The sequence below is a fragment of the Melanerpes formicivorus genome, unplaced genomic scaffold, assembly GCF_026170545.1.
Source record: "Melanerpes formicivorus ecotype bairdi unplaced genomic scaffold, bMelFor1.0.p_v2 SCAF_9, whole genome shotgun sequence".
In the NCBI taxonomy this organism is placed as follows: domain Eukaryota; kingdom Metazoa; phylum Chordata; class Aves; order Piciformes; family Picidae; genus Melanerpes; species Melanerpes formicivorus.
In genome coordinates, this window is record NW_027142361.1 from 3,434,579 (window position 1) to 3,460,716 (window position 26,138).

The 26,138-nt window shown below is 42.1% G+C and overlaps 1 protein-coding gene across 12 annotated transcripts in view; it reads right to left on the bottom strand.

Annotated features, from left to right (window-relative positions):
• DST (dystonin) overlaps positions 1-26,138 on the bottom strand; it is a 523,559-nt gene that overhangs the window by 482,936 nt on the left and 14,485 nt on the right. For all 12 annotated transcript variants that reach the window (XM_068142981.1, XM_068142971.1, XM_068142968.1 and 9 more), the window contains exon 3: positions 11,691-11,879. In XM_068142981.1, the coding sequence (XP_067999082.1) occupies positions 11,691-11,879 (189 nt within the window). The remainder of the gene's footprint in view (positions 1-11,690; positions 11,880-26,138) is intronic.

Below are 26,138 nucleotides of genomic sequence, written 5' to 3' on the forward strand. Positions count from 1 at the left end.
GCTTTGCCTGCAGGTGTAGGATAATTTGAGACTATATAGGAAAATAACAGATTTGATGCTATTTTCAACCAGATGAGTGTAAATTTAAGTAGACTCAAGCATGATCTGCCACATATGGAACAATTAGTTTAAATTACCATAACTCTCCAAATAAAAGCTAGCATGAATTCAGTTAAAGTGCTCTAAATGTGAATTTGTACTCTTACTGTTTTTACATACATGTAATCAATAATTATTAGCACCATTGAAATGAACTGTTTCTTTTGCACTATGCTTAATAGCTGTAATAATTAATCCATGTGAAAAAAAAATCACTAGAAGACAACAACTGTTTTGTCATCTCAGATCTAATTTTTAACATGTTGTCACTGTGTTTTAATAAAAAAGAATTTTAAAGTTGTAGAGACAACCTCCCTGGCCTAGTGAAGCTTACGGCAATAGATCTTTAAGAAATCCCTTCAAAACTTTGAACTGGCTACGATCTGGGCAAAGGAGTGGAAGAAACAGGCAACTGCTACAATACTATGTAGGAGCTGCAGGGTGGAGGGGGGAAAACAGGGAGGGAAATTTGGAGCAGGCAGCAAGGGAGGAGGTCACAGAATCCATCAGTAAAGAGGGAAAATAAAGTCTGTGCAAAACTGTTAATAAAGAATTTATCAGTGAGGAGTTATGTGCTGTAAGAAAAGCAATAAAGCACACAATTCCAATAAATAAATGTAAGGACCCTCTTGGCAGGTGTGTATGTTTGGAAAGAGGTATCTGTAAAGTCAACCTAATGGCCACTGAAGGGTTTTTCTTTATTTCAAAGATGACTGGACTTAGCATTTATAGACAAATTTGCAAAGATCCTACACACTAAAATAGGTTATTTGAGGTATTTTAAAAAATGTTTAAGATGGTTAGGATCTTTAAATCTTGATAAAAATATTACAAATCAATCACCTAATAAACTCAGGTGCTTCTCAAAATCCCCATCAATATTCTTTAGCTCTTAAATAACAAAATGCAGTCCTTGTTTCCCTATTTATATTCATTCACACACTCCCAGCATTTCTCATTAAATCTATAGATTAAACAGCCAATACTTAGAATTAACACAGTCTTCTGTAGGATGATGAGTAATTTTTATAAGTCTTCTGTATTAGCTCATTTGGTGCAAACATTCTGGCGAGCAGAATTGTGTCAAGAAATTATGGTGGAGCTCCCCCTACGGTTGGCCAATTCAGTGATCAAATGAGACAATTGGAGGATAGCATGACACGTGTTTGTTTGGTTTCAGCCATTGAAACTCTGTCTGAAAAATTGAGAATTGCATGAAAGAGCTGAAAGATTCCATATACCAATTGGCACAGAGAGATAATTCCAATTCTTCCTCCAGGTGAAACTGGCCAATGTGGTCCCCATCCACAAGAAGGGTCGGATGGAGGAACCTGGAAACTACAGGCCAGTCAGCCTGACCTCAGTGCCAGGGAAAGTGATGGAACAGATTATCCTGGCGGCAATAACTGCGCACCTGAAGGATGGCCAAGGGCTCAGGTCCAGAAAGCATGGATTTAGGAGGGGCAGGTCCTGCCTCTCCAACCTGATCTCCTTCTATGATCAGGTGACCCGTCTGGTGGATGTGGGGAGGCCTGTGGATGTGGTCTACCTGGACTTCAGCAAGGCCTTTGACACCGTCCCCCACAGCAAACTGCTGGCTAAGCTGTCAGCCCGTGGATTGGACCACTACACTCTGTGCTGGGTTAGGAACTGGCTGGAGGGCCGGGCCCAGAGAGTGGTAGTGAATGGTGCCACATCCAGCTGGCGGCCAGTCACCAGTGGTGTCCCCCAGGGATCAGTGCTGGGCCCCGTCCTCTTCAACATCTTCATAGATGATCTGGATGAGGGGCTTGAGTCAGTCATCAGCAAGTTTGCAGATGACACAAAGTTAGGGGCAGATGTTAGACAGTTAGAGGGTAGAAAGGCTCTGCAGAGGGACCTCAACCGACTGGACAGATGGGCAGAGTCCAATGGGATGGCATTCAACAAGTCCAAGTGCCGAGTGCTGCACTTTGGCTACGGCAATCCCATGCAGAGCTACAGGCTGGGGTCGGAGTGGCTGGAGAGCTCCCAAACAGAGAGGGACCTGGGTGTGCTGATCGACAGCCACCTGAATATGAGCCAGCAGTGTGCCCAGGTGGCCAGGAGGGCCAATGGCATCCTGGCCTGCATTAGGAACAGTGTGGCCAGCAGGAGCAGGGAGGTCATTGTGCCCCTGTACTCTGCTTTGGTTAGGCCGCACCTTGAGTACTGTGACCAGTTCTGGGCCCCTCAGTTTAAGAAGGACATCGAAACACTTGAACGTGTCCAGAGAAGGGCAACAAGGCTGGTGAGAGGCCTTGAACACAAGCCCTATGAGGAGAGGCTGAGGGAGCTGGGATTGTTTAGCCTGGAGAAGAGGAGGCTCAGGGGTGACCTCATTGCCCTCTACAACTACCTGAAAGGTGGTTGTAGCCAGGAAGGGGTTGGCCTCTTCTCCCAGGCAACCAGCACCAGAACAAGGGGACACAGTCTCAAGCTGCACCAGGGGAGGTATAGACTCGAGGTGAGGAGAAAGTTCTTCACCGAGCGAGTCATTCGTCATTGGAACGGGTTGCCCAGGGAGGTGGTTGAGTCATCGACCCTGGAGGCGTTCAAGAGGAGATTGGACATGGCACTTGGTGCCATGGTCTAGTCATGGGGTCTGTGTTGATAGGTTGGACTCGATGATCCTCGAGGTCCTTTCCAACCTAAGTTATACTGTGATACTGTGATAGGTGGATACAGGTTTCATCTGTGAGGAACAGACATCCTCCAAGGAGGTCATTCCAAAACAGATCAAATCAAAACAGACCAGCAAGGCAGTCACGTACGACCATTTGGATAACTCTGCGTGATCAGTTTGGTGAGAAAATGAACCGCTGGGATGGCCAACCAACTTCTAATCTTTTCAGGAGACTGAGGGAACTGCAAAGTGGCAGAACCCGAGGTAGCAATACCAGAAGGGTAGCTGTTACTTCCACAGATCCCCAGAACAACTCTAGTAGCTCCAACAGTAGCTCCAGTTCTAACACTGCACACTGTGCTCAATGCACATGTGGGCATGTTCCCCATAACTAGGGGTGCCCTGCCTCCCGCCAGGGGGAGGAGAGGGATAACAGAGATAACAGAATCTATTGGGATGTGTACATCCAATGGCCTGGCACTTCACAATTTCGGAAGTACAGGGCCTTGGTTGACACAGGAGATCAGTGCACCATAATGCCATCAAATTATCAGGGATCAGAGTCTATAACTATTCTGGGAGTCACTGGTGGATCTCAAGAGTTAAGTAAGGTGGAGGTTAATATAAGTTTAACTGGTAAACAATGGAGGAAGCATACAGTTGTGACTGGACCTGACGCACCTTGTATTTTGGGAATTGATTTTCTGAGAGAAGGGCGTTTCAAAGACCCTAGAGGTTACAAATGGGCTTTTGGAGAAGCTACTGTAGAAACTGATGGACAAAAACTGAATCTATCTGTTAGACCTGAGCTTTCTGATGAATCTGCAGTTGTGGGACAACACAAGATACAGGACATTAAATTGCCGGTTGCTTCTCAGACTGTGCATCACAGACAATACAGAACCAACCGTGACTCTTTGTTGCCCATTCAGAATCTGATTCATCACTTGGAGAGTCAGAAAGTCGTCAGCAAAACTCATTCACCTTTCAACGGTCCAGTGTGGCCTGTGCGAAAGCAGAATGGAGACTGGCGTCTGACAGTAGACTACCGAGCCCTGAATGAAGTGACACCACCTATGAGTGCAGCAGTACCAGACATGATGGAACTCCAGTATGAGCTGGAATCCAAAGAGGCCAAATGGTATGCTACCATAGACATTGCTAATGCATTTTTCTCTATTCCCATAGCAGAGGAATGCAGGCCTCAGTTTGCTTTCACCTAGAGAGGAATCCAGTACACTTTCAACAGGTTGACAATGGGCTGGATTCACAGCTCAAGCATCTGTCATGCAGTAATCCACGATGCTCTGGAGAAAGGTGGTGCTCCAGAACGCATCCAGTTCATCAATGACATCATCGTCTGGGGTAAAACTGCTGAAGAAGCCTTCGAGAAAGGTAACAAAATCATTGACATTCTTCTGGATGCAGGTTTTGCCATCAAGCGAGACAAGGTGAAAGGACCTACCACAGAGATTCAGTTTCTGGGAGTGCGGTGGCAGGATGGACGCCAACACATTCCAGTGGATGTGGTAAATAGAGTGTCTACCATGGCAGATCCCTACGTTTCTTGGGGATAGTGGGATTTGGGAGACTGCACATTCCTGGATACAGTCAGATTGTGAAACCTCTGTATGATGTGACTCGAAAGAGAAACAATTTCCACTGGGGACCTGAACAACAAGCAGCCTTTGACCAGATAAAGCAAGAGGTAGTTCAAGCAGTGGGTCTGGGACCTGTCCGAGATGGTCCAGATATTAAGAACATTTTGTACACAGCTGCAAGTGACAATGGTCCAACCTGGTGCTTGTGGCAAAACGCTCCAGGTGAGATATGTGGATGTCCTCTTGGTTTCTGGAGTCGAGGTTACAGAGGTTCGGAGGCAAATTATACACCAACAGAGAAAGAAATTTTAGCTGCCTATGAAGGAGTAAAAGCAGCTTCAGAACTAATTGGAACTGAATCACAACTTCTCTTAGTTTGCAGATTACCAGTTTTGAATTGGATGTTCAAAGGCAAAGGCTCCACACCACATCATGCCACAGACTCAACCTGGTCTATGTGGATGGCTCTGATGACACAGAGAGCTCGAATGTGAAATCTTGAAAGACCTGGTCTAGTGGAGGTGATCTCAAGTTGGCCTGAAGGTATCAACTGTGCTAAACCTCCAGAGGAGAAAGTAACTCGTGCTGAGGAAGCTCCTCCTTACAATGACCTTTCTGATGATGAAAAGAAATATGCTTTGTTCACAGACGGTTCCTGTCGTCTTGTTGGAAACAAGCGAAGGTGGAAGTCTGCAGTGTGGAGTGCAACACACCGAGTTGCAGAGGCGAAGGATGGAGAAGGAGAATCCAGTCAGTTCGCAGAGGTAAAAGCTGTCCAGCTAGCTCTCGACGTAGCTGAACGTGAGAGATTGGCAAAGCTTTATCTCTACACCGACTCATGGATGGCAGACATTGGTCTATGGGGTTGGCTAAAGAACTGGAAGAAGAGTGGTTGGCTGAGGAAAGGAAAACCCATTTGGGCAGCCGACCTGTGGCAGGACATTGATGATCGAGTCGAGAGAATTCCAGTGAAGGTGGGACACATTGATGCTCACATTCCTAAGAGCAAAGCTACTGAGGAACAGCAACACAACCATCAGGCAGATCTAGCTGCAAGAGTTTCTCAAGTAGACATGGACTCTAATCTTGATCTCGACTGGAAACACCGAGGTGAGATATTCTTAGCTCGGTGGGCTCATGATTCGTCAGGACATCAAGTCAGAGACCCTCCGGAGGAGGGTTCCCCACCTGTACCCCCTTCTCTCCCCTTTTTCTTCCAAGAGGGTTACAAAGAGAGAAAAGGAGCAGTTATTAATTAAAGCAGAGAGTTAGTAGGCCACATGCTTATCTGTCCAAGGTCACTCTGGCTGGGAGCCTAAAAGCAGACGAGCTGGAAAGGGAGAAGGAAAGGAGCGGACTGAGGGAAGTTTCAACTACACCTAAATTTAAAACTGCATTCTACCAATCCACCAATGAAATTAGTTTAGAATATCTGATTGTTTTTGTTAATATTCCAAAACATTCAGCCATAGTGTCCCAGCACTGTCTCTTTTCTTAAAGGCACAGCCTCAAACAGTCACAACCACAGTATTGGAAAAGTAGTAAACATCACCAGAGTAGGAATAAGTGGAAATTAACAAAAGGAAATGGCACTTATTTAATGAAACATAGTAAAAACTCTTAAAAAGCCCTGTATAACAACCTCATTGACATAAAAATATTCATAAGTTAAGTATCAACTAATAGTGAGCCTACTTCTGTAAATGGTTTTTTAAAAAATCTCCTAAGTGCTCTTCTTGCAGATTTGTAATAGTGTTTTTCTGGTAAGTTTTAAGACCTAAACACCTTAAAGCAAAAACCAGAATACATGAATAAGACCACAGATGGAATAGATCATGGTTTTATATGCATTAGAAACTGATTAACTTTGTTTTCAAGCTTGCATCTTTACAGTGCAAGCTTCACTTCAGTCATGGGAGTTGTCTCAGTGAAGCCAAATTAAGCTGCTCACATCAGTAGATTTTTCATGTGTCCTCCCAGAAATCTGACCTCCCTCTTGGTTCCCTTCTAGTGACTTGTAGCAATGCTGCACCCACCCCAAAAGAGATAAACAGCTTCAGCAAAAAACATAATAATTAAAAGTCAAAATAATTAAGAACAGGTTCGTTAGGAGACACTATGAGCAGCAGTGTTTCTGAGAGCATTGTGTGTCATCAGTTTACTCTTTGTAGGTTACTTCAGAGATACATCTTTTTAACACTTTTCAGTAAATAATCACCTAAACAATTACTACAGTGCTGGGGCAAAACAAACAAGTTTGGATGGCTGTTGAGTAGAACCTGGTATTTCAAATCTCAAAGTGAAGGAACTATGTTTATTTATGGCCCAGTCTCTGTAGTCTATCTGTTGCACGTCTTACAGTGATCCCAACAAAAGCAAGTGCAGATTTTGGTAGTACATCTCATGATATTAACTAATCCTTGATGGCTGAGTAAATCAGTAAGTCAGGAGCCCTCCAAAGTGGAGGTGTAAAAAGATGCTGCTTTAACAGCATCTCTTTTCAATTATTTCGACACAGTGATGAAATGAGAATTTGGTAGAGTTATTTATATGACTGATGCTACAGTTCAGGGGACAGATTATGTCTACACAAACTCAAGGCCATCTTTTGCTTCCAGGCCAGCAGAGGAAAAAAATAAATTAATAATTAGCAAAGTTTTATACTTTTGCTTGAGAACACACCACTATTTAAAATATAACTAACATTTGCAAAATGCTTGCAATAAATCCCCTCAGTTTAAAATTTTCCCTGGAGAAGTATTGCTAGCCAGCAGAAAGTTCACTATGGGAGACTTTTGCACATCTTCCACACCTTCAAAAAATGTAACTATCAACACAGAATCAGCTCCTCAACTCTTGAAAAGAGTGATACGTAACAGTCTTGACTTGTATAAAGTCATGCTAACACAGTTCTGTTTCTTTTCAAAAGTTCTCTCTTCTGTTAAAAAATTCAAAGCACGCTTCAATAACTGGTGTCTGTACTCTCCTTGGTGTGAAGTTGATGTAAAACTGCCATCTGTAGAGAATGTCAGCACAAATAGTACAGTCCCCAATGAGAGGGTGACCTGCAGGGCACAAGATGTAACAATGTGCCATAAAAGGGGTAAGTTACACACCATTATGTTGATGTTGCACTGCAGCAAAATGAATAAAATAAAGCAAAAATAGCTATGAACTCTGTCTGGTACAGTTCAGTATTAGAATGAAATGTACTTAATGTCTCCATTAATGACCTAGAAGGTGTAAAAATAAAAAAAACCAAACTATTTTCAGAGAAAACTAATGTTCTCGCTGTGCAAACATCAGCTCATAAGCTCATATAGATTTTCAAGGGGAGCAATTACTGTCTTCAGCAGGATTGCTCTGTTACACACAATCACACCTAATTTAGTTCTGACAAGATTAGGGACAATACAGGAAAGATCTCAGATTGCTACACAGGAAGTGAGAAATAATCCAAGCAAATTCAGATAATTATATCCATGACTAGGAAACTGCAAAACAAGATTCAGGCACAACAAAACCAGTCAAACACAAAATAATCTAAATTAGCAGCAATAATTAAATTTTAAAAACCCTAGTATATAAATAGCCAATAAAACTTCTAATTAAATTTCTGAAATCTTTAAGTATGACAGCAGTAATATGGCAGCAAAAGAGGTGAACATGTTTTAGGATTGATGACTCAAGCATTTCCTGAAGCAAAGAAAAATCTTTCTATAAGGCTGTTTTGTGGTTACTTTGGAAATAGCCATTCTTCCACTTCAGAAAATAGAGACAAAAAATTCCAAGTAGGAAAAATAACAACAAAAATGATCAGAACTTTTTTACAAGGAGAAATTATGTCTTCTAGATAGCAGACACCATCCATTATTTTTTCAAGTGGTGACTAAGCAGACTATGACTGTAGCTGCCTGCAAGGATTTCCATAATGTAAACATCAAGACAACAAATGATTTATTTAAAGTGGTTCAAGTGGGCAGAGCTAGGAATAACAGGAAAAAATAATGGAAAGAAATTATGCAGATTGACAATTGCATTTCTGGCACTGAATCATGTACAACTGTACAAAGAGAAAGGCCAAAAGTCTCTCATCCTCAAGACATTTTGATTATGTGGAATGAAGCTGCAACAAACTGTGAGATGGATGACATGATGACTGTGTGGAACTTCAAAATGCTGTAGTGATTTGTCATGGCATGAACCTTACTCACCCTGTCACCATTGTGTTAATACATTCAAATAATTTACAACGTCCATGAGAAATTAAATTGGTGACTTATGTTTTCTGGATCTTAGTCTAATAAAGATAATGATTTATTCTTTCCTTGTAGAAATGTGAGTTTGTTAAGGCTGTAGAACAAAAGCCTATCAAAAGAACTATGAAGGTGCATAAAAGATATACTTTTGCAAAAGCAATTTCAAGATAGTGACATAATGGTGACAGCACTATAAAAAGTTTTCTCTAAATCTGGGATTTATTATTTTTTCAGTGGTAGGTCTTGTCAGATGCAGTACCGACCCATGAAATGATAGGAAGTGAAGTTATACAGTGACACTGCACATTTTCTATTTTTATACTTTTTTTTTTTCTTTGCTTGTCCTGAAGTCCCTGATGGATTACTGAATTTGGGGAAAAGCAAAGTGAGCTTTGTTAACCTCACTATTCCATTCTTCAAAGCCTCTTTTGCCACTTACACCATTTCCACAGTTTTAGCTACTTAATTCAGCACCACTCATGCTGTTTTTCCCATGCTGGTAATCACTAGCAGTTGGTAACAGCCTCATCAGTTACAAGTAGGCTGTGGTGGTTTGGAGAGAAGGCCTAAGCTCTCTCTCCCCCACAAAAAGGAAGAAAAAATACAGCTAGCCCAGACGGAGAAGCAAAGGGAAATGCTATATTTTACAAGCAATGTGGAAAATGCAAGATATGTACACAATTTACAGTATTTACAATATATACACAGAAATATACAGCAAAGTAAAAAAAAAACCAAGAATACAGGAACGAAATTCCCTCCTCCAGAGGAGGGTTCCCCCCCTGTAGCCCCTTCTCTCCCCTTTTTTCCCAAAGAGGGTTAGAAAAAGAGAAAAAAACAGGAAATTAATAAAGCAGAATATTAGTAGGCCTCATGCTTATCTGTTCAGGGTCGCTCTGGCAGGGAGCTCAGAAGCAGACGAGCTGGAAAGGGAGAAGGAAAGGAGCCAACTGAACTCAAAACTTAAAGTTGCATTCTACCAATCTACTAATGAAATTCATTTAGAATATCTGATTGTTTTCGTTAATATTCCAAAACATTCAGCCAGAGTGTCCCAGCACTGTCCCTTTTCTTAAAGGCACAGCCTCAAACGTCCACACAGGCTTATGCTCAGTATAGGCCTACTATGGAAAAAATAAGAACAGTCAAACAAAAAACATAATTGAAAGAACAGCAGTGGAATGGAAAATAATAAAGGAGATGGTGGAAGACATGAAGGAAGGAAAAAAAGCAGACCAGAACAAGCAATGAACAGAGGGGAGCCTGGTGAGAAGCTGGAGACCTAATAAGTGTAGGAGAGTAGTCTAGAAATCAAAGATAGGGTGGGAGTGAAAGGAAGACCACAGAATCAGAATCACAGAAGAAAGGAAGACCAGATCTTTTTTTAAAAATCAGAACTAAAGCACAGAAACAGCTGCAGAATAAAATAAATAATAAACAGAATCATGACAGAACAGAGGAAATTAGGCAGTAGTGAAGTAATAGCTGACAAATTAAATGTATTGGCTAAAAGGTAAACATTTCTGCAATTTGTTGGAAACTCTGTCTTTCTTTCTTTTCTTTGCACAAGTTTCTTGCTCTCGGGTAATGTACTTCCACAATGGAATTCTCTTTCTCAAATTGCATTCACAGCTCAGTGGTAATTCTTGATGCTCAATTAACAGAAATCTAGTAAGGTTCAGTTACGTTGGTGCAACCTCAAGATAATATTTTTTTTCAGAGTATGCTCAAGAGTTACCTTTTTAATAATACTGTCTTAATAGAGATGTTTCGATCCCCCTAACATTGGCACAGATAGGTTAGTCAGCAAATGCATAAAAGAAATGGGATCTTATCAAGAAGAGACGTGCATTATGTCCACAGAAAGTATCTTCACGTGCATGTACATAAGGAACCATGTAAGAGTTTCAATGCATTGTCATATTTACTCATGTGGCCGGTTGACGTTGCCCCCTTAAGAAAGGGGATATGGTGGACGGAAGTTGGTAAACGGAAGGAATAATCTAAACTAATTTCATTGGGAGAGTGGGAGGAAGCACCTTCGGAACTGGGAGTGAACTGGACATTTCCAGGACTTTTCTATCAGTCTTGCTTCCGCTCCTCCACAGTGCAGCTCTGTCTCTGTGATGGGCTTTCTGCCAAGGCTCCGGCCTTCAAACTGACAAACTTGATAAGGCCTGTATTAACTGCTTTTCCAATTAACACAAAACTGCTTTTAACTTCTTTCTTTCGCTCTCTCTCTCTTCTATCCCACTCTGGGAAAAGGGGGGGGAGAGAGGGGAGAGCGGAGGTGGGGAACCCCCTCTCTGCCGAGGGGGGTTACTCTCATTTCTGTGTTACTCTGTTGTATATCTTTGTATATATTGTAGATATTGTAAATTTGTAAATATTCCCCTGCATACCCTACATTGCTTTGTAAATATAAAGCTCCACTGCTTTGCTAATTCAGCTTGTGAGGTTTTTTTTTCCCTTTCCCTTCAAGTTTCTTTCCCTTTGCCTTACAAGGGGGAAGGGAGGAGGCTTCTTGGCCTTACCCTTCCAAACCCACCACAACTCACTAAAAGTGGGTTATTAATATTAAAAGAACTATGTGTATACCAAGCTGAAGAGCAAAGAATGATAGGACTTGATACAAGTTTTGATGAGCAGAAAGACTGCAAATAATGTATAAGGCAGAAGAGACCTCCGATTTGTATCTAGTAATGAGATATAATATAAATTTGGTTCAATACATAGAATCTCTGATAAATCTGTGTGAGGAATTTCAACAACATAAATGTGTGCTATAAAAATTTGTAACATCACTATAAAACTATCAAACAAAATATCTTGTTTAAATATTGACTATAGACTGAATATTAAATAAAGATCAAAATTCAAAACCCCCTCTTCAGAACTGAATTTTTTTAGTAACTCATCAACATTAAATACACCCTAACAAACTTATATCTAGATTCACTGAACATGAGAACCGAAAGGGTTCTTAAATTGAGGAACAGAATACAGATGGCCCAACCCCCAGAATTACATTACATTACTCTATAATATACTTTGAGTGCTATTTCTCCCTGAAGGTAGAATACTTACAGGTTTTCGAGTTGGGGTAACTTGAACAGAATGATAAAATTCTGGTTGAATTCGGCTGCTTTTCTTGATTTTCCTTTTTCTTACAGAAGTTTCCTGCTCACTTAGGCGGTGAGCTTCCACTAAAGGTTGTGTTTCCTCGAGGCGAGGTGCTACACGTCTTCTTATGTGACGAGGACTTGATCTAAAGCCCTGTAACATCAAAAGCAATCATCGTGTGACATCTCCCAGGACTGAGCCATGTAACAACAGAAAAATTATACAGGACCTTAACAACCACTTAAACATGCTCATCTTAAGTTAATATAACATCAATACATACTGCATATAATAATAAGGGATCTTGCCAAATATTGTTAATATCTGCCATGATTAAGAGACGGGACGCAGCCTGATGCAGGCCAGGTGTCTACTTTATTATGCAGAATTCTTCTTTATAAAACTAAAACATCGCAGAAGCAGTTTACAACAGGAACCAGGGACTCTGTTACATAAATCTTCTGTATGTCTGAAGTCTGACCCTCTCAGGTCATAACAACCACTCATAAACAAATATCTGCCTTCCTCCAACAGCACTGAGTTCCCATAGTTCACAAACCATCAAGGCCAACACTGTCTCCTTCTTATCAGTCCGGCAGTGCTTGGCGCTCGGCTCTCCAAGATTTAACCCTTCATTTCCCCCTTCTGTTATATAACAAGAATCTCCTTAACAAAGCAATTAATCAAACTCTATAAACATTATAATAAACAAGGTGAAAAAAGCAGCAAAAAGAATAAAGCAGTAAAAGTATACATAATTTCATAGTTTCATAGTTTCATAGTTTCATTCAGGGTTGGAAGGGACCACAAGGATCATCTAGTTCCAACCCCCCTGCCATGGACAGGGACACCCCACACTAGATCAGGCTGGACAGAGCCTCATCCAGCCTGCTCTTAAACACCCCCAGGGACGGGGCCTCGACCACCTCCCTGGACAACCCATTCCAGGGTTTCACCACTCTCATGGTGAAGAACCTCCTCCTCACATCCAGCCTGAATCTCCCCACCTCCAGCTCCATTCCATTCCCCCTAGTCCTATCACTACCTGAGATCCTGAGAAGTCCTTCCCCAGCCTTCCTGTAGGCCCCCTTCAGATACTGGAAGGCCACAATTAGGTCTCCTCGGAGCCTTCTCTTCTGCAGACTGTACAGCCCCAACTCCTTCAGTCTGTCCTCATAGGAGAGGTGCTCCAGCCCTCTGATCATCCTCGTGGCCCTTCTCTGGACACGTTCCAGCACCTCCACATCCCTCTTGTAATAGGGGCTCCAGAACTGGACACAGTACTCCAGGTGGGGTCTCACCAGGGCTGAGTAGAGGGGGAGGATCACCTCCCTCGACCTGCTAGCCACACTTCTCCTGATGCAGCCCAGGATCTGATTGGCTTTGCAGGCTGCAAGTGCACACTGAGAGCTCATGTTGAGCTTTTTGTCCACCAGCACCCCCAAGTCTCTCTCCTCAGGGCTACCCTCCAGCCAGTCACTGCCCAGCCTGTATTTGTGCCTGGGATTGCCTCGACCCAGATGCAGGACCCTGCACTTGCTCTTATTGAACTTCATGAGGTTGGCCTGTGCCCACCTCTCCAGCCTGTCAAGGTCCCTCTGGATGGCCTCCCTTCCCTCCAGCGTGTCTGCTGCACCACACAGCTTGGTGTCATCAGCAAACTTGCTGAGGGTGCACTCAATGCCACTGTCCATGTCCCCCACAAAGATGTTGAATAAGACAGGTCCCAGGACTGATCCCTGAGGGACTCCGCTTGTCACTGGCCTCCACTGGGACATGGAGCCATTGACAGCCACAAAGCAAGATAAAAAGTCCCCAATTAGCAAGCAATTTAAAAGATGAAGGAAATTTATGGTTCCAAGCAATTTCTGAACATCATGAAGTGTTTTCACATGTACATTGATCTGTAAAGACTGTGGAACAATTGTTTGGGTCCAAATTCTCCACCCTAAATATTCCCAAGGTGGTACATTCTGAATTTTCTCAGGTGCTACACAAAATTCCACTTTAGTCACAGTAGATACAGTAAGGGCTACAGCTTTCTCCATGAGCTCGGGGCTTTGTGCTGCCACTAGAATGTCATCCATGTAATGATATATCAGAACATCAGGAAATGCCTCTTGAACAGGACTAAGAATTTTTGCTACATACCACTGACAAATTGTAGGACTGTTTTTCATTCCTTGTGGAAGCACAACAAAATGATATCTCTGCAAAGGTTGTTGCATGTTGATGTCTGGAACTGAAAAAGCAAATTTAAGAGCATCATTTGGATGTAAAGGAATGCTAAAGAAGCAATCTTTTAGGTCAGTAACAGTTAAATGCCAATGTCATGGTATCATTGTGGGTGAGGGTAGCCCTGGTTGAAGGCTCCCCATATCTTCCATAACGTCATTAATCTTTCTGAGATCATGGAGTAAGCACCACTTGCCTGTTTGTTTTTTGATGACAAAAATAGGAGAGTTCCATGGAGTCGTGGAGGGTACAATATGCCCTTTCCCCAGTTGCTCTGTGACTAGTTCTTGGAGTGCGCGAAGCTTTTCCAATGGTAGGGGCCATTGATCCACCCAGACAGTGGGAATTTGTTTTCCATGTTAACTGGAGGGTGTTGCACACCGCAATGGCCCCCTCTAAAAATGGGTGTTCATGGTCATCCCCCATTGTGAAAGCACATCACGACCCCATAGCACCATAGGCACAGATAAAACAAAAGGTTTCACAGAAGCTATATGTCCTTCTGGTCCCTGAATCTGAATGAAATTCAGGCTCTGATGACTTTCTCCAGCTCCCCCTATGCCTGCCAGCGCCTGAGATGCACTAGCTACAGGCCAGCGGGGGGGCCATTTAGCTTTAGAAATCACTGTGACGTCTGCTCCAGTATCAATAATACCACTAAGCACTATTTTCTGATGACCATACATCAGGACACATTGACAAATAGGACGTTTTTGAGAGATAGTCTGTACCCACAGAATCTGTGGATCCCCAGTAGACCTGAATCCTCCTTTATTTCTTAAAGGTCCCTTTACAAGGGGACGTTCTGATCCCAAGGGAAGCAGTAATAGCTGTGCAATACGACTTCCCTTCGGTACCGTGCAGGGAGGAAACAGAGTCCATGCCATGATCTGAATTTTATCTGTGCTGTCAGAATTGATAACCCCAGGAAGCACAAAAAGTCCTCATATCGTTGTTGATGATCTACCTAATATTAATGCCTGAGTTTTAACTGGAAGAGGACCTGACACACCTGTTGGCAATAAATGTACCGTGGTATCAAGTAAAGTTACTGTGTCGGAGGTTGCCAGGTCCAGTCCTGCGCTGCCTGCTGTTGCTGGGCGGAGGTCAGAGACGTGCGTGCTGCCGGCATCTGGCTGGCCGGTGACGGCTGGATGATTTGTGTCTGCACGCGGCACTGTCCCACACTCCACATCCAGTTTCCCTGCGCAGGCTGCCCTTGAGAATTATACTTAGATCGACATTGGTTAGCATAATGCCTCCCCTTCTGGCACTTAGGGCAAATCCTGGGTGCCTTAGGTTTGGCTCCAGTATTAGCTACCAAACAATTCTTTCTGAGATGACCCGGTTTCCCACAGCCATAACAAACTCCTGTATTCATTGGACCATTCATAGATGCAAAAGCTGCAGCCATAGCTTCATACTTATGTTCCATCGTACCTATCTTATTACATGCCTCAATCATTTCTAACAAGGTGGGGTTTTGATTAGGCAAAGATTTTAACAGCTTCTTACAATCTGCATTTGCATTTTCCACAGCTAATTTCAACAGTTATTGATTTGGCGTTCTAAGGCCAGTTTAAGCCTATCTATGAATTGCATATAAGGTTCCCGCGGTTCCTGAATGATATTCGTAAAAACTTTTTGTGGTTTTTGGAAGTCCGGGACTTTAAGAAAAGCCTTTCATGCCTCCTCTCATGATGCTTCCAGGGCTTCCCACGGGCAGTTGCGGGCTTGCGCTGCCGGGTCGCTGTGTTGACCTGTGCCCATGAGGTCATCCAATGTGAGTGCTGCTAAAGCCTGATTGTTATGTCCCGCATATGTAAGTAAGAGCACTTGGAGCCCTTTTCTCCACTGGAACTCCCATAAAGTATACTGAGACGGAGTTAGCAACAGTTGTGCTAGAGATTTTAAGTCGTATGGTGTCATTACGTGATTGTCAAGTATAGATGTTAAAAGATTAGTGAAATAAGGAGAAGAGAGCCCATGCTCAGCGGCAGTACGACAGAGTTCTTTAATCACTGGGAAGGACAAATCCTCCCATTGAGGGTTACCCCCTCTTCCCGTGTACAGTACAGGAGCCATGATTCTTGCGGCAACCTCAGTGTCTCCATCCCACAAAGCTTGGCGCTTAATAGAAGCCCACACATTGTGAGGATCCCGGAGATAAAGGTCTGGTTCCCGTTCAGGATAGACATGACCTGGATCTAGGAGGTCCTCTTCGGGGGGGGGGGGGGGGGTATTCTGCTGTGTGTGTACCCAAAGTCTCAGTCCGCAGCTTTGGCTTTGGTGGCAGCTTAGAGGGTAACGGAGGAGGAGTCTGAGCTCCCTCAATACTCTGTTCCGAGTTCCCTTCTTGTGCTTTAATCATCTCAAATATAATCCGCCACCATGGGAGCATACGCTATGCCTCAACATTCCCTGTAGTAGCAGCATCCCATAACTTCACCCCCACTTGATCCCAGATTTCACTCGTAAATATGCTAGATATTGTAACTATCGGGATGTTCTCCTGCACCCACTCCAGCATCTCCTTAAGATCACGGCCACAGATAACCTTGCCATGCTTTTTAAGGAGTTCTTGCATTAATTCATAGGTGTCTCTTTCTGAGGAACTCTTCTGGTTCCCCATATTTCCCACGGCTCACCTCTCGTCCAGCGAGAGGGATTGCTCTGGCCGGCCGGCTTTTCCTGCTTCCTTTCAGTAGCTCATTCAAAGTTCCGAGGGAATACACGGCAGGACGCAGCTTAGCGTTTCATTGTCCCTATCACGTTGGGGGTCACCATTTGCCGCGATTAAGAGATGGGACGCAGCCTGATGCAGGCCAGGTGTCTACTTTATTATGCAGAATTCTTCTTTATAAAACTAATACAACGCAGAAGCAGTTTACAACAGGAACCAGGGACTCTGTTACATAAATCTTCTGTATGTCTGAAGTCTGACCCTCTCAGGTCATAACAACCACTCATAATCAAATATCTGCCCTCCTCCAACAGCACTGCTGCACTGAGTTCCCATAGTTCACAAGCCATCAAGGCCAACACTGTCTCCTTCTTATCAGTCCAGCAGTGCTTGGCGCTCAGCTCTCCAAGATTTAACCCTTCAAATATCAAATTTGTTCTGTATTTCTCAATTATACTCATTATTGGCACAGCTAGCAGCAGTAACTCCTGTTGCTTTTCTTCATAAGCTCACACTTTCAGTTATTTATAACTAAATAGTTCTAATTTAAAATTTATAATTAAAATTTTCCAGGTTAATCTTGGTCTCCTGAGTAATTGTTTTAGGAATTGTGAGCTGAAATGATGTATGCTTTCCTGAGAAGGAAAGCAACATAAAATGGGTAGGTGGCAACACTTACTTATTATTAACAGCCCTTGTTAAGAGTTTTGGTGCTGCTAAATTTGGGGGGAGACCTGACCATCCAGAATAAAACTGCATCAGTTGGAAAAGACCTCTAAGATTATCTAGTCCAATCATCAACCCAACTCCACCATGGCTCTTCAACCATTTCCTGAAGTGCCACGTCCACCCATTTTTGTGCCTTCTAGAAAATCCAGTTGTGGAAGGCAGTGCCCAGCTGTTGCTGGTTGCAGTTCTTTTTTCTCCCTTCCCTTAGCTTTTGGTTATGGATTTAGCATTCCATTTTGCTTGGTTTTGTTGTTGTTTTGTCTTAATTAGGAAATCAGCACAGAAAAGTTCTGTGAAAATGTCATTACATTGGAAAACTGAAGCGATCAAATGTCAGATATCCATATATGTGCATATCTATGCAAAATGGATTTGTTCCTCTAATATTTATAACATTGCAAGGGAAGAGAGTTGCAGTCTGTTCTGGGTGCTCAAAGAGACAAGCAGCTATTCTCATTATTTAAAGTTGCACTCCACTGAGTAAATATACCCCTGAACAGCAGGAACAAACATATTTACATAGACATGCAAGCATGCAGCAGATGATATGAAAAACTTGAAGTGCCAAGGTGAAACATTTACTGAAGTAACTTCCAGGAAGCAACCTTCCATTTCTGAACAGTAGACAGGAGGGACAACAACAGAGGCCAGCCCTACTTAGTCCATCTGGGAGGTTCAGGGCTATGAATTACATATGATGGAAATATAGGGCCAAAATTTCCTACATCCCTTTTTATAAGCCCTCCTATTTTACTGAAGCAATAGAGTACAAGCAGGGCCACGCTTTGATTCCTTTTATCTCAATGGAGGCCAGTCTCTCTAAACATTCAAATATCTGTGAGATGCTCTGCTTACTGCTTCATTTTCTTTCTACACTGTGAAATAGCCAGCAGATGCTTAAAAAGTATCATTCAGTGTGATACTAGGACTATTTAGAATGACAGGGAAAAACACACAGGCAGCCTATGATTACAGAGCTTACTTCTTGTGGAATTTTTTTTTTTACCAAAAAAATGCTCATGTGCACGAAAGGTTATTCCATGGTAAAATACTCCTTAAGATGCCAAAATAGCCAGCAAACATATTCTGAGTTCTGAAGTCAGAAGAGATTTTGTATGTTTTAAGTGTATGATGATTCATTTAAAGGTAATGGCTTCTGGCTGAAGCCTTGTAATACACCTGACACTGCAACTGCTCCTTCACCACACTCGCATCCCTACTAACTGGATAAAACTCTTTAGGAAAGTAAGTTTATGTAACAGAAGAATTTGGTAGAAGCTAAAAGTGCTTAGAAAAGCATGCCAAATTGGGATTTAAGTCTGTGGGTCTGTCTCACTGAGTGACTTCATAATACAGCAAGGTTTACTGATTATTATGTTTCAATATGAAAAAGTCACTTGTGACTTCCAGAAAAGTCTGTTTATAGACAATGATTCTTCTTCATATTTGATATGTTTTTCTCTGTTCCTGTTCATTACTAGCAAGAAAATGGGATCTTTATCTCTTTAAGAGCTCATCTGCCTCTGTTTGCTGAAGCTTAATTCTTCACTTGAAGTCATAATCTGCCTGCAGCATCACAAATGGTTGCTCTGGGGAGGATTATAATGTGATAAAGGCAGAGGATCATGATTTCAGGTGGAAAATTAATATCAACAAAGATAATATTACAAGGGCAGAGTCCTCAGACCAAAACTCAGAATGCTTACTCATTCCTGCAATGAGACTTTACCAGAGCAAAAACTCAAATCTAGAAAATTTAAAAATTTGATAAAAAATGAATACAGGAGTCAAAAGTGATGTAACATGAGCTGCTACTCTGCTCAATGCAAAACTAGAATGGCCAGTGATTCCTTCTCAACAGTGAAATGAACAGATGTTTCTTGTGTCATCTGTGTTACTTATCCATCAACTGAACCCAAAATCGAAAACTTAAGTAAAGAATCAAATTTTAAAAGGTTGAAATTATATGAACCTATGCTTGGCAAAGACAGCACTATTTTAGGTGTTAAGTCAGTGCTCAAAGAAAAGCAGATAAGTATTACAAAATATTCATAATGCACAGTACACCACCTGAGACCAAATCATTGAGAAAATGCTAGCAATTTTAAAATCACACTGGTGTCTTGGGTTCAGGTAGGATAGGGATCATCTTCATATGAAGCTAAGAAGGGACACAGCCAGGATAGCTGAACTGAACCAGCCAACTGATGTCACACCCAGTATATATAAAAGTGGAGTTGTTTGGCAGAAGTGTGCACAGTTCAAGTGGGCAGAGCATCCCCAGCATCTGGGTGGTGTTGGCAGTGTTTGGAGCAGTGAGCAGTTGTGTTGAACATCACTCATTTTATATATTATTTCGTTTATATTATTGTCATCACTGTTGTTTCTTTTCTTTTTGTGTTGTTTGTTAAACTCTTCTTTTTTTAAACCATGGGATTTTACCTTTTTCTCCCAACTTTCCTTACCAGCCCACAGGGACAGGGGGAAGGGCAAGGGAGCAGCCACGTAGTGCTCAGCTGCTGGCTGGGGCCAAGCCACAACAGCAGGCAACCACTAAGCAATTTGTAGTTTCCAATATCATGTGAATGCTGTGTCACTAGACAGTGACAAACCTGTGCTTGTTCTTTGCCCTGAGAGGGAGTTGCCCATTCCTAGAGCCTACTGCCTGACTCATTTTTATGCCTGTAAAATTCTGAAATAAGGCAAACCAAACAAGACTTCAAATATGTATTTTTAGAGTATGTGTCTCATGAATACTAAATAGCTGCATGCATATTTACACTACAACATTCTTCCTTAAGAAATCAACTCTACCTTAAGGAAACAACTCAGACAGCCACCAGAACCAGTTTAGGTATCACAGAAGACAGAGGCAAACTGGAACCTGGAATTATCTCCTTTCCAAGAGCATTCAGGTGCATTCTTCCAGTTAGTCTGTTTGAATCCATGAAGACTCCACAGTCAGCAAGAATACAGAGGTGTCTCTGTAGGCCATTGCATCTACCCTCAAGGGAGTTTTTCTCTCTGTGAAAGATGGCTGAGGACATCAGCCTGTTTAGCTGAAACTCATTCTTCTATGTCTTCTCTGAAAGTTTATTTTATGGAATGAAGTGTAGTAATACTGTAAAGATCTGCTGTGTCTATTTTTACTCTCAAACCAATGATGAATGTTGCAAGCCAGAATGCAGCATGCCTGAGAACACAACCTACTGGTTGTGTTAAACCACTTCCACAGTAAGAGGTTCTGTAAAAAAAGTACCTTTTTATCCAGACAAGTTTTAACTTCATACCTCTGATTCAGTGACTGAGTTCCTGTGTAAAGAAATACACTGTGGGATCTGTGGGTTTCCACTGACCAAAGCTCAGCATGGGTTCTCTTTCCAGTCACTGAAGTCAGATGAACAATTCCCTAACAGCACCTATTTCTCTTCACTGGCCATGAAAGGCGTCCAAGCTGACTACTTCATTTATAGACATCTATACTCTAAGTATCCAAAATACGACAGGATGGATCAGACTCATGGCTGGGTTTTGGTCTGACTTCAATACACTATTCATAGCCTCTTATTTCCTTCCTTCTACCTGAAATAATGCCAGTCCTTTCCATCACTTTTGGTTTGGTGTTTTTTATGGTGAGAGTTTTACATGTCCTTACTCACAGATATCACTCTTGCTGGATTCCCATAATTCAGCACAGTACTCCTATAAATTTGTATTACTGACATATATAATAGTTCTGTTTAAATGTTTCCCACCCCATTTTCTTTTCTGATCAGGCTACACAACTGAAAGAGATATTTACTGAATTGTCAAAAGTAATTCAAAAGGCCCTTTCTGGACACCATAAACTTCAAAATTAACAAAGTGGGTAAATGACTTTTCATTGTAAAATGCCCAGCCTTGCATTTCTGAACATCATGAGTGGTCTGGTATTCAGTAACCAACTATGTTATACTCTGCAATCCCTGTTATGTTTTTGCCTATTCCCATTCCTAGCTGTGACCGTTTGAGGCTGTGCCTTTAAGAAAGGGACAGTGCTGGAACACTCTGGCTGAATATTTTGGAATAATAACGAAAACAATCAGATATTCTAAATGAATTTCATTGGTAGATTGGTAGAATACAACTTTAAGTTTGAGTTCAGTTGGAATTTTTCTCAGTTCCTCTCTGTCCTGCTTTTCCAGCCTGTCTGCTTCTGAGCAGCCGGAGTTTGACCTTGGATACCAGATAAGCACTAATACTGCATGCGCTTTTTTGAGGCTGTGGTGAAGAGGTTATTAAATTTATGAGTATGAAATATGAATTATGAAAAATATTATTTTTATTAATTATCAAACTATTAATAACCGATGAATCACCAACTTATATACATGTTCCAGTGCACGTTCGTGAAATAGATTCCACAACTGGCTTAGTGTTATGATTATAACGTAATTGAACTATCTATAAACCCTTTCTATATTTATATAACGAAGGGTGCAGTTCCGCCGCTTGGCCACTAGATGGAGACTCGGCGGGACGCGGGCGGCTTCTGGCTATATACAGCAATATTATAATCTTTCTATGCGTCAGCGCTTACTCTGCTAGACGCGGATACTTTGAACTCAGTGCTAGTGGGTGGAAAGCACGTGGACAATATTCAATTCCCTTCAGACAACAGGGATCGGTCCTGGACAGGGTCGGTCCGTGGGGTCGGCCCTCTAAAGTCGGCTCGCACGGCAGGGCGGGACGACGGTGGCCGGTAGGTGGGCTCGAACGACGGAAGCAGGCGAAGCTACGGGGGTCGGCCCAACCACGACGGTTCTCGGGGCTGATGCAAACAGCCTCAGGGGGAGAATGCGGCTGCGTTAGGCGGCGGATTTTCTTTACCGAGGTTAAAGGAGCAACAGGACTCTCGTAGTGGTCCCGGGTCCGGTGCAATACAAGCACGAACAATGCTCTGGTTTTCCCTGGAATTCACAGGGCTCAGAGCGGCACTCGGCGGCTCCTCAGAGCGGCACTCGGTATTGATCAAGTCCCTTCTCCCCGGCAACTGGGCAGATCTTACCCGCGGGGGGGGGGTTGGTCCAGTCCTCCGGTGGCACGATGGGCTCTTCCGATCGGCACGACTGGTTGTAGCAATGCTGAGCTCCTCAGGCTCAGCGAAGGTCCTCCCTCTGGGCTTCTTCAACAATGCAGAGGCTTCCAGTATGCGTGCATGTATAACAGAAGCTAACAACAACAAGCTCAATGGCAAAGGCTGCAGCTCGAGAGTTACTCTCTCGAGCAAGCACAGAGACAAAGTAAATGAGGGGGCAACGTGTTCACCAACTGGGGTGATACTTATAGATTCCTCGAGGCTGGGCTTGACCAATGGGCACTCTCATAAGCAACTGGCTTCAGCCTATAGAAAGCGTGAAGCTAGAATTATGCCCATACTTGGTGTAAGCACAAGCGCTGCATGCGCTGGGTGCGTGCAAGCCTGGCTAATGCCTTGGCTTTTGTCTTCCTCCAGGAGGAGGGGGAACTTGCCCACATGCTGGGACAAGATTCAGTATTGGGGCATAATGTGCCTTCACCACAGAGGCCTAACAAAATTTCATCCTTATTAATTACCTTTTCTCTCTCTCTAGCCCCTTTTGGGAAAAAAGGGAGGTAGGGGGAGAGAGTGGGGTACAGAGGGGGAACCCTCCTCTGTCCGGAGGAGGGAGTTTTGTTCCTGTATTTTTTTTTCTTTGTTGTATATTTCTGTATATATATTGTAACTACTGTATATTGTGTATATATATATAACCTGCAGTTCATTTTTGCTTGTAAATATAGCATTCCTTTTGCTTCTCTGACTGAGTTAGCTGTGGTTTTTTTTTCCTCTTTGTGGGGGAGGGAGAGCTAGGCCTTCTCTCAACCCACTACACTAGCCCATACATTAACAGTCCTAAAAAACTTGTCTAACTTTGGCCTTATTTATTTACAGATGCAAGCGTTTTGGATTATGTCTTGAACCTATTTCTTTCACTGTTTTTCTTCACTTCTTTCTGATTTTTTTGTCTAATACTTTAACAGCACCATATTACTACATCAGTGCTATCCCACATGTTCATGACTCTTTTAGTGACATGAATCTTTGACTCCCCCATTCTTTCAATGTGCAATTGTATTAATTCACCAGATAATTTTCCTATCCATTCTAGTTTCTACCTTACTGCCTTCATCATACATTAGCTATTATTTTTTATGCTTGATAAGAAACCATACTGATTCTTCATTTGTTCCTGTGTGTATTTTGCGTAGAATATATTGAATGTTGGAATTCAAATCTTGGAATCCTTTCCAGCCAGTATGTGTTTTTGCAGTCACTGCACATAAACTTCAACAGAAGTAAGAGTGCATTATCTGATGGCCAGCTGGAGTCAACAGAAAGCTTTGCACTAACTTCGGTGGACAGTAGTACAGTTTACCTTCTGGCAGAACTTCAGTAAACCGCAGAAAAATTACTAACTAGCATTACACCACAACTCAGCAAACTACTTATAAATCCTAATAGTAAAGATTGCAAATTAAAGCTATGCCTTTGATCTTTAACATAGGAAGGTTACTTACATTAACTCACAATATTAATTCACAAATGCACAAGGAGGATGCAACTGCATTTTTCTTGGTACTAAAAGGTCTGAGAATATAGACTGCAATCTTTGCAATATTAGGGTTTTTTTGTTTGGTTGGGCTTGTTTAGAGTTTTTTATTGTTTGGGGGGGCATTGTTTGTTCTTGGGGGGGGGTGTATTTTGTTTTGGGGTTTTGTCCTCTTGACCTTTGTTTTCTTGTATCTTAGCTAAGAGTTACTCCTATGCAGTTCCAAAGGAAGACTTAAAACATCAGATGAAAGATTTTACATTCAATTTCTTATTCCTCTCCCTCATTAGCATATTTTCACTTCTTTTTTGCTTGCCTTATGTTTATTTTAGATAATATTATTCTTATCTTGTAAAAACTAAACTCTAAGCAGTGCTGAAATCAATTCTCAGATATTGAAGACTCTGATTTGGCATGTGTCATATTCCAAAATAAATTCACACATTCAAAGGGATTAAAAGCAATAGTCTTTTACATAACCTGAATCAGATTATTTTTCCGACCAAGCTCACGAAACACAACATCAATAACCTGCTTTACAGTTTCTAAGCAGCACTCCAAGTGTGTGCCCACAAGCCTTCATGTGAACCTAGGTTTTAGATGTGAATTTAGAATAGTTTTTAATAACATATGCTGCATTACTCTGCCAGTTTACACAAAGTATTTTTTCTTGTCAAGGTTAGGATTACTACCAAAGCAAGAAAGCTGTAACACTAGAAAGATCTGATAATGTGTAAGCAAAAAGCCAAATAGCATGCCCAGTCATTCCTCAAGATAACTCTCTAACTACTTTTTCCTGTCTAAATATATAACCACAGAAAATGGCCTGTTTTCCAAGCAGTTCTATCATTCCCTGACAAGAAGGCTTCCAGCTCTCCATGACTGCTTTGCCTTTGGCTTGTCCCAGTTCCTTCCCTGTCACCTCAGGGCACCATAAGCCTACAGTAGGAATGGAACAATTATTTAAGAATGAAAACAAATCAGAGCACTGCTTGGTTTGCAAGGGAAAGTTTAATTTAGAAATACTAGCACACTCCCCAAGCACGTTCCTCTTCTACCTCCTAATTCCTCTGTTTTCCATCTTATCAGTTCTCCTCAGCTTGAGCACTATATGGTATACATTAAAAATGTACCATAAGGAATTAAATAAAAAAAATACAGTTAGGAAGAGAATCAGAACAACAAACAGATTGTTAAACCATGGGAGAGCTGCCCAACATCTAGCACAAAGAAATTACTCTTTTATGTCCAGTGCACTTGTTTCAAGCGTAAACTGGTAAGAAAATGTATGCCTCCACAGCATGTGAAGATGGGTCTGCTCTTTGTCAAGCATAAAACAGATACATAGCTGATGACAGACTTAACAGGCATCTATAACAAAAGATATTTAGGGTGGGACTCAGATATCCCTAGATTCAGATACCAACAACATCTATCTGAATAGGTCTTTCCTTCAGGAGCAACTAGTCTATGCTCCTGTTTTAGCCAATGAAAAATGTAATCAATACATTCAGTGAGGCTTGAAGAATCATTCAGCTCATCCTGAAGCAGACACCTACACTAGGTCAGGTGAGTAGCTCTGAGGACTATAAACTGTAAATTCCTACAGCAAGCCTATCATGCTGTTTAAGAAGATGCTGGTTTGCAAAGTCAGTTTCTGGCTCTGTCTGCACTTTACAGGCAGAAAGGTAGTGGGAGATCAAAGAGGAATGTTGTCTTCACCTAGTTGTATCAGTTTGTTCTCTCTAGAACAAAGGAGGAGGATAAATATAATACCTCAGTCTGCAATGATTATGTATTTCAGCATAGTGAGTGCTGTGAGAAACTGGTTATAATATTTGGCTTTCACAAGGGGAAATACTGGGGACCGTGGGGCTCAATTGTTGGGCCTGGACTATTGGGCTGATGGTCTGGATTGTGTGGGGTATTGGGAGAGAAAGGGGAGGTGCCAACATGTCTAAAGACTGGCCAGGTCAAAAGTGCAGGTTTTGTCTCAGTCCTGATGGAGAGGGGTAGGAGCGTGTTGGGGAATATATGAATATGTACTTTTTAATATATTAATATGTATGTTTGCCGTCTATATAAGTTCACCTCGTGTTGTTAGGGTGCTCCTCTAGCAAACTCGCTATGCGCCCAGCGCTGTGTTGCCTTTAT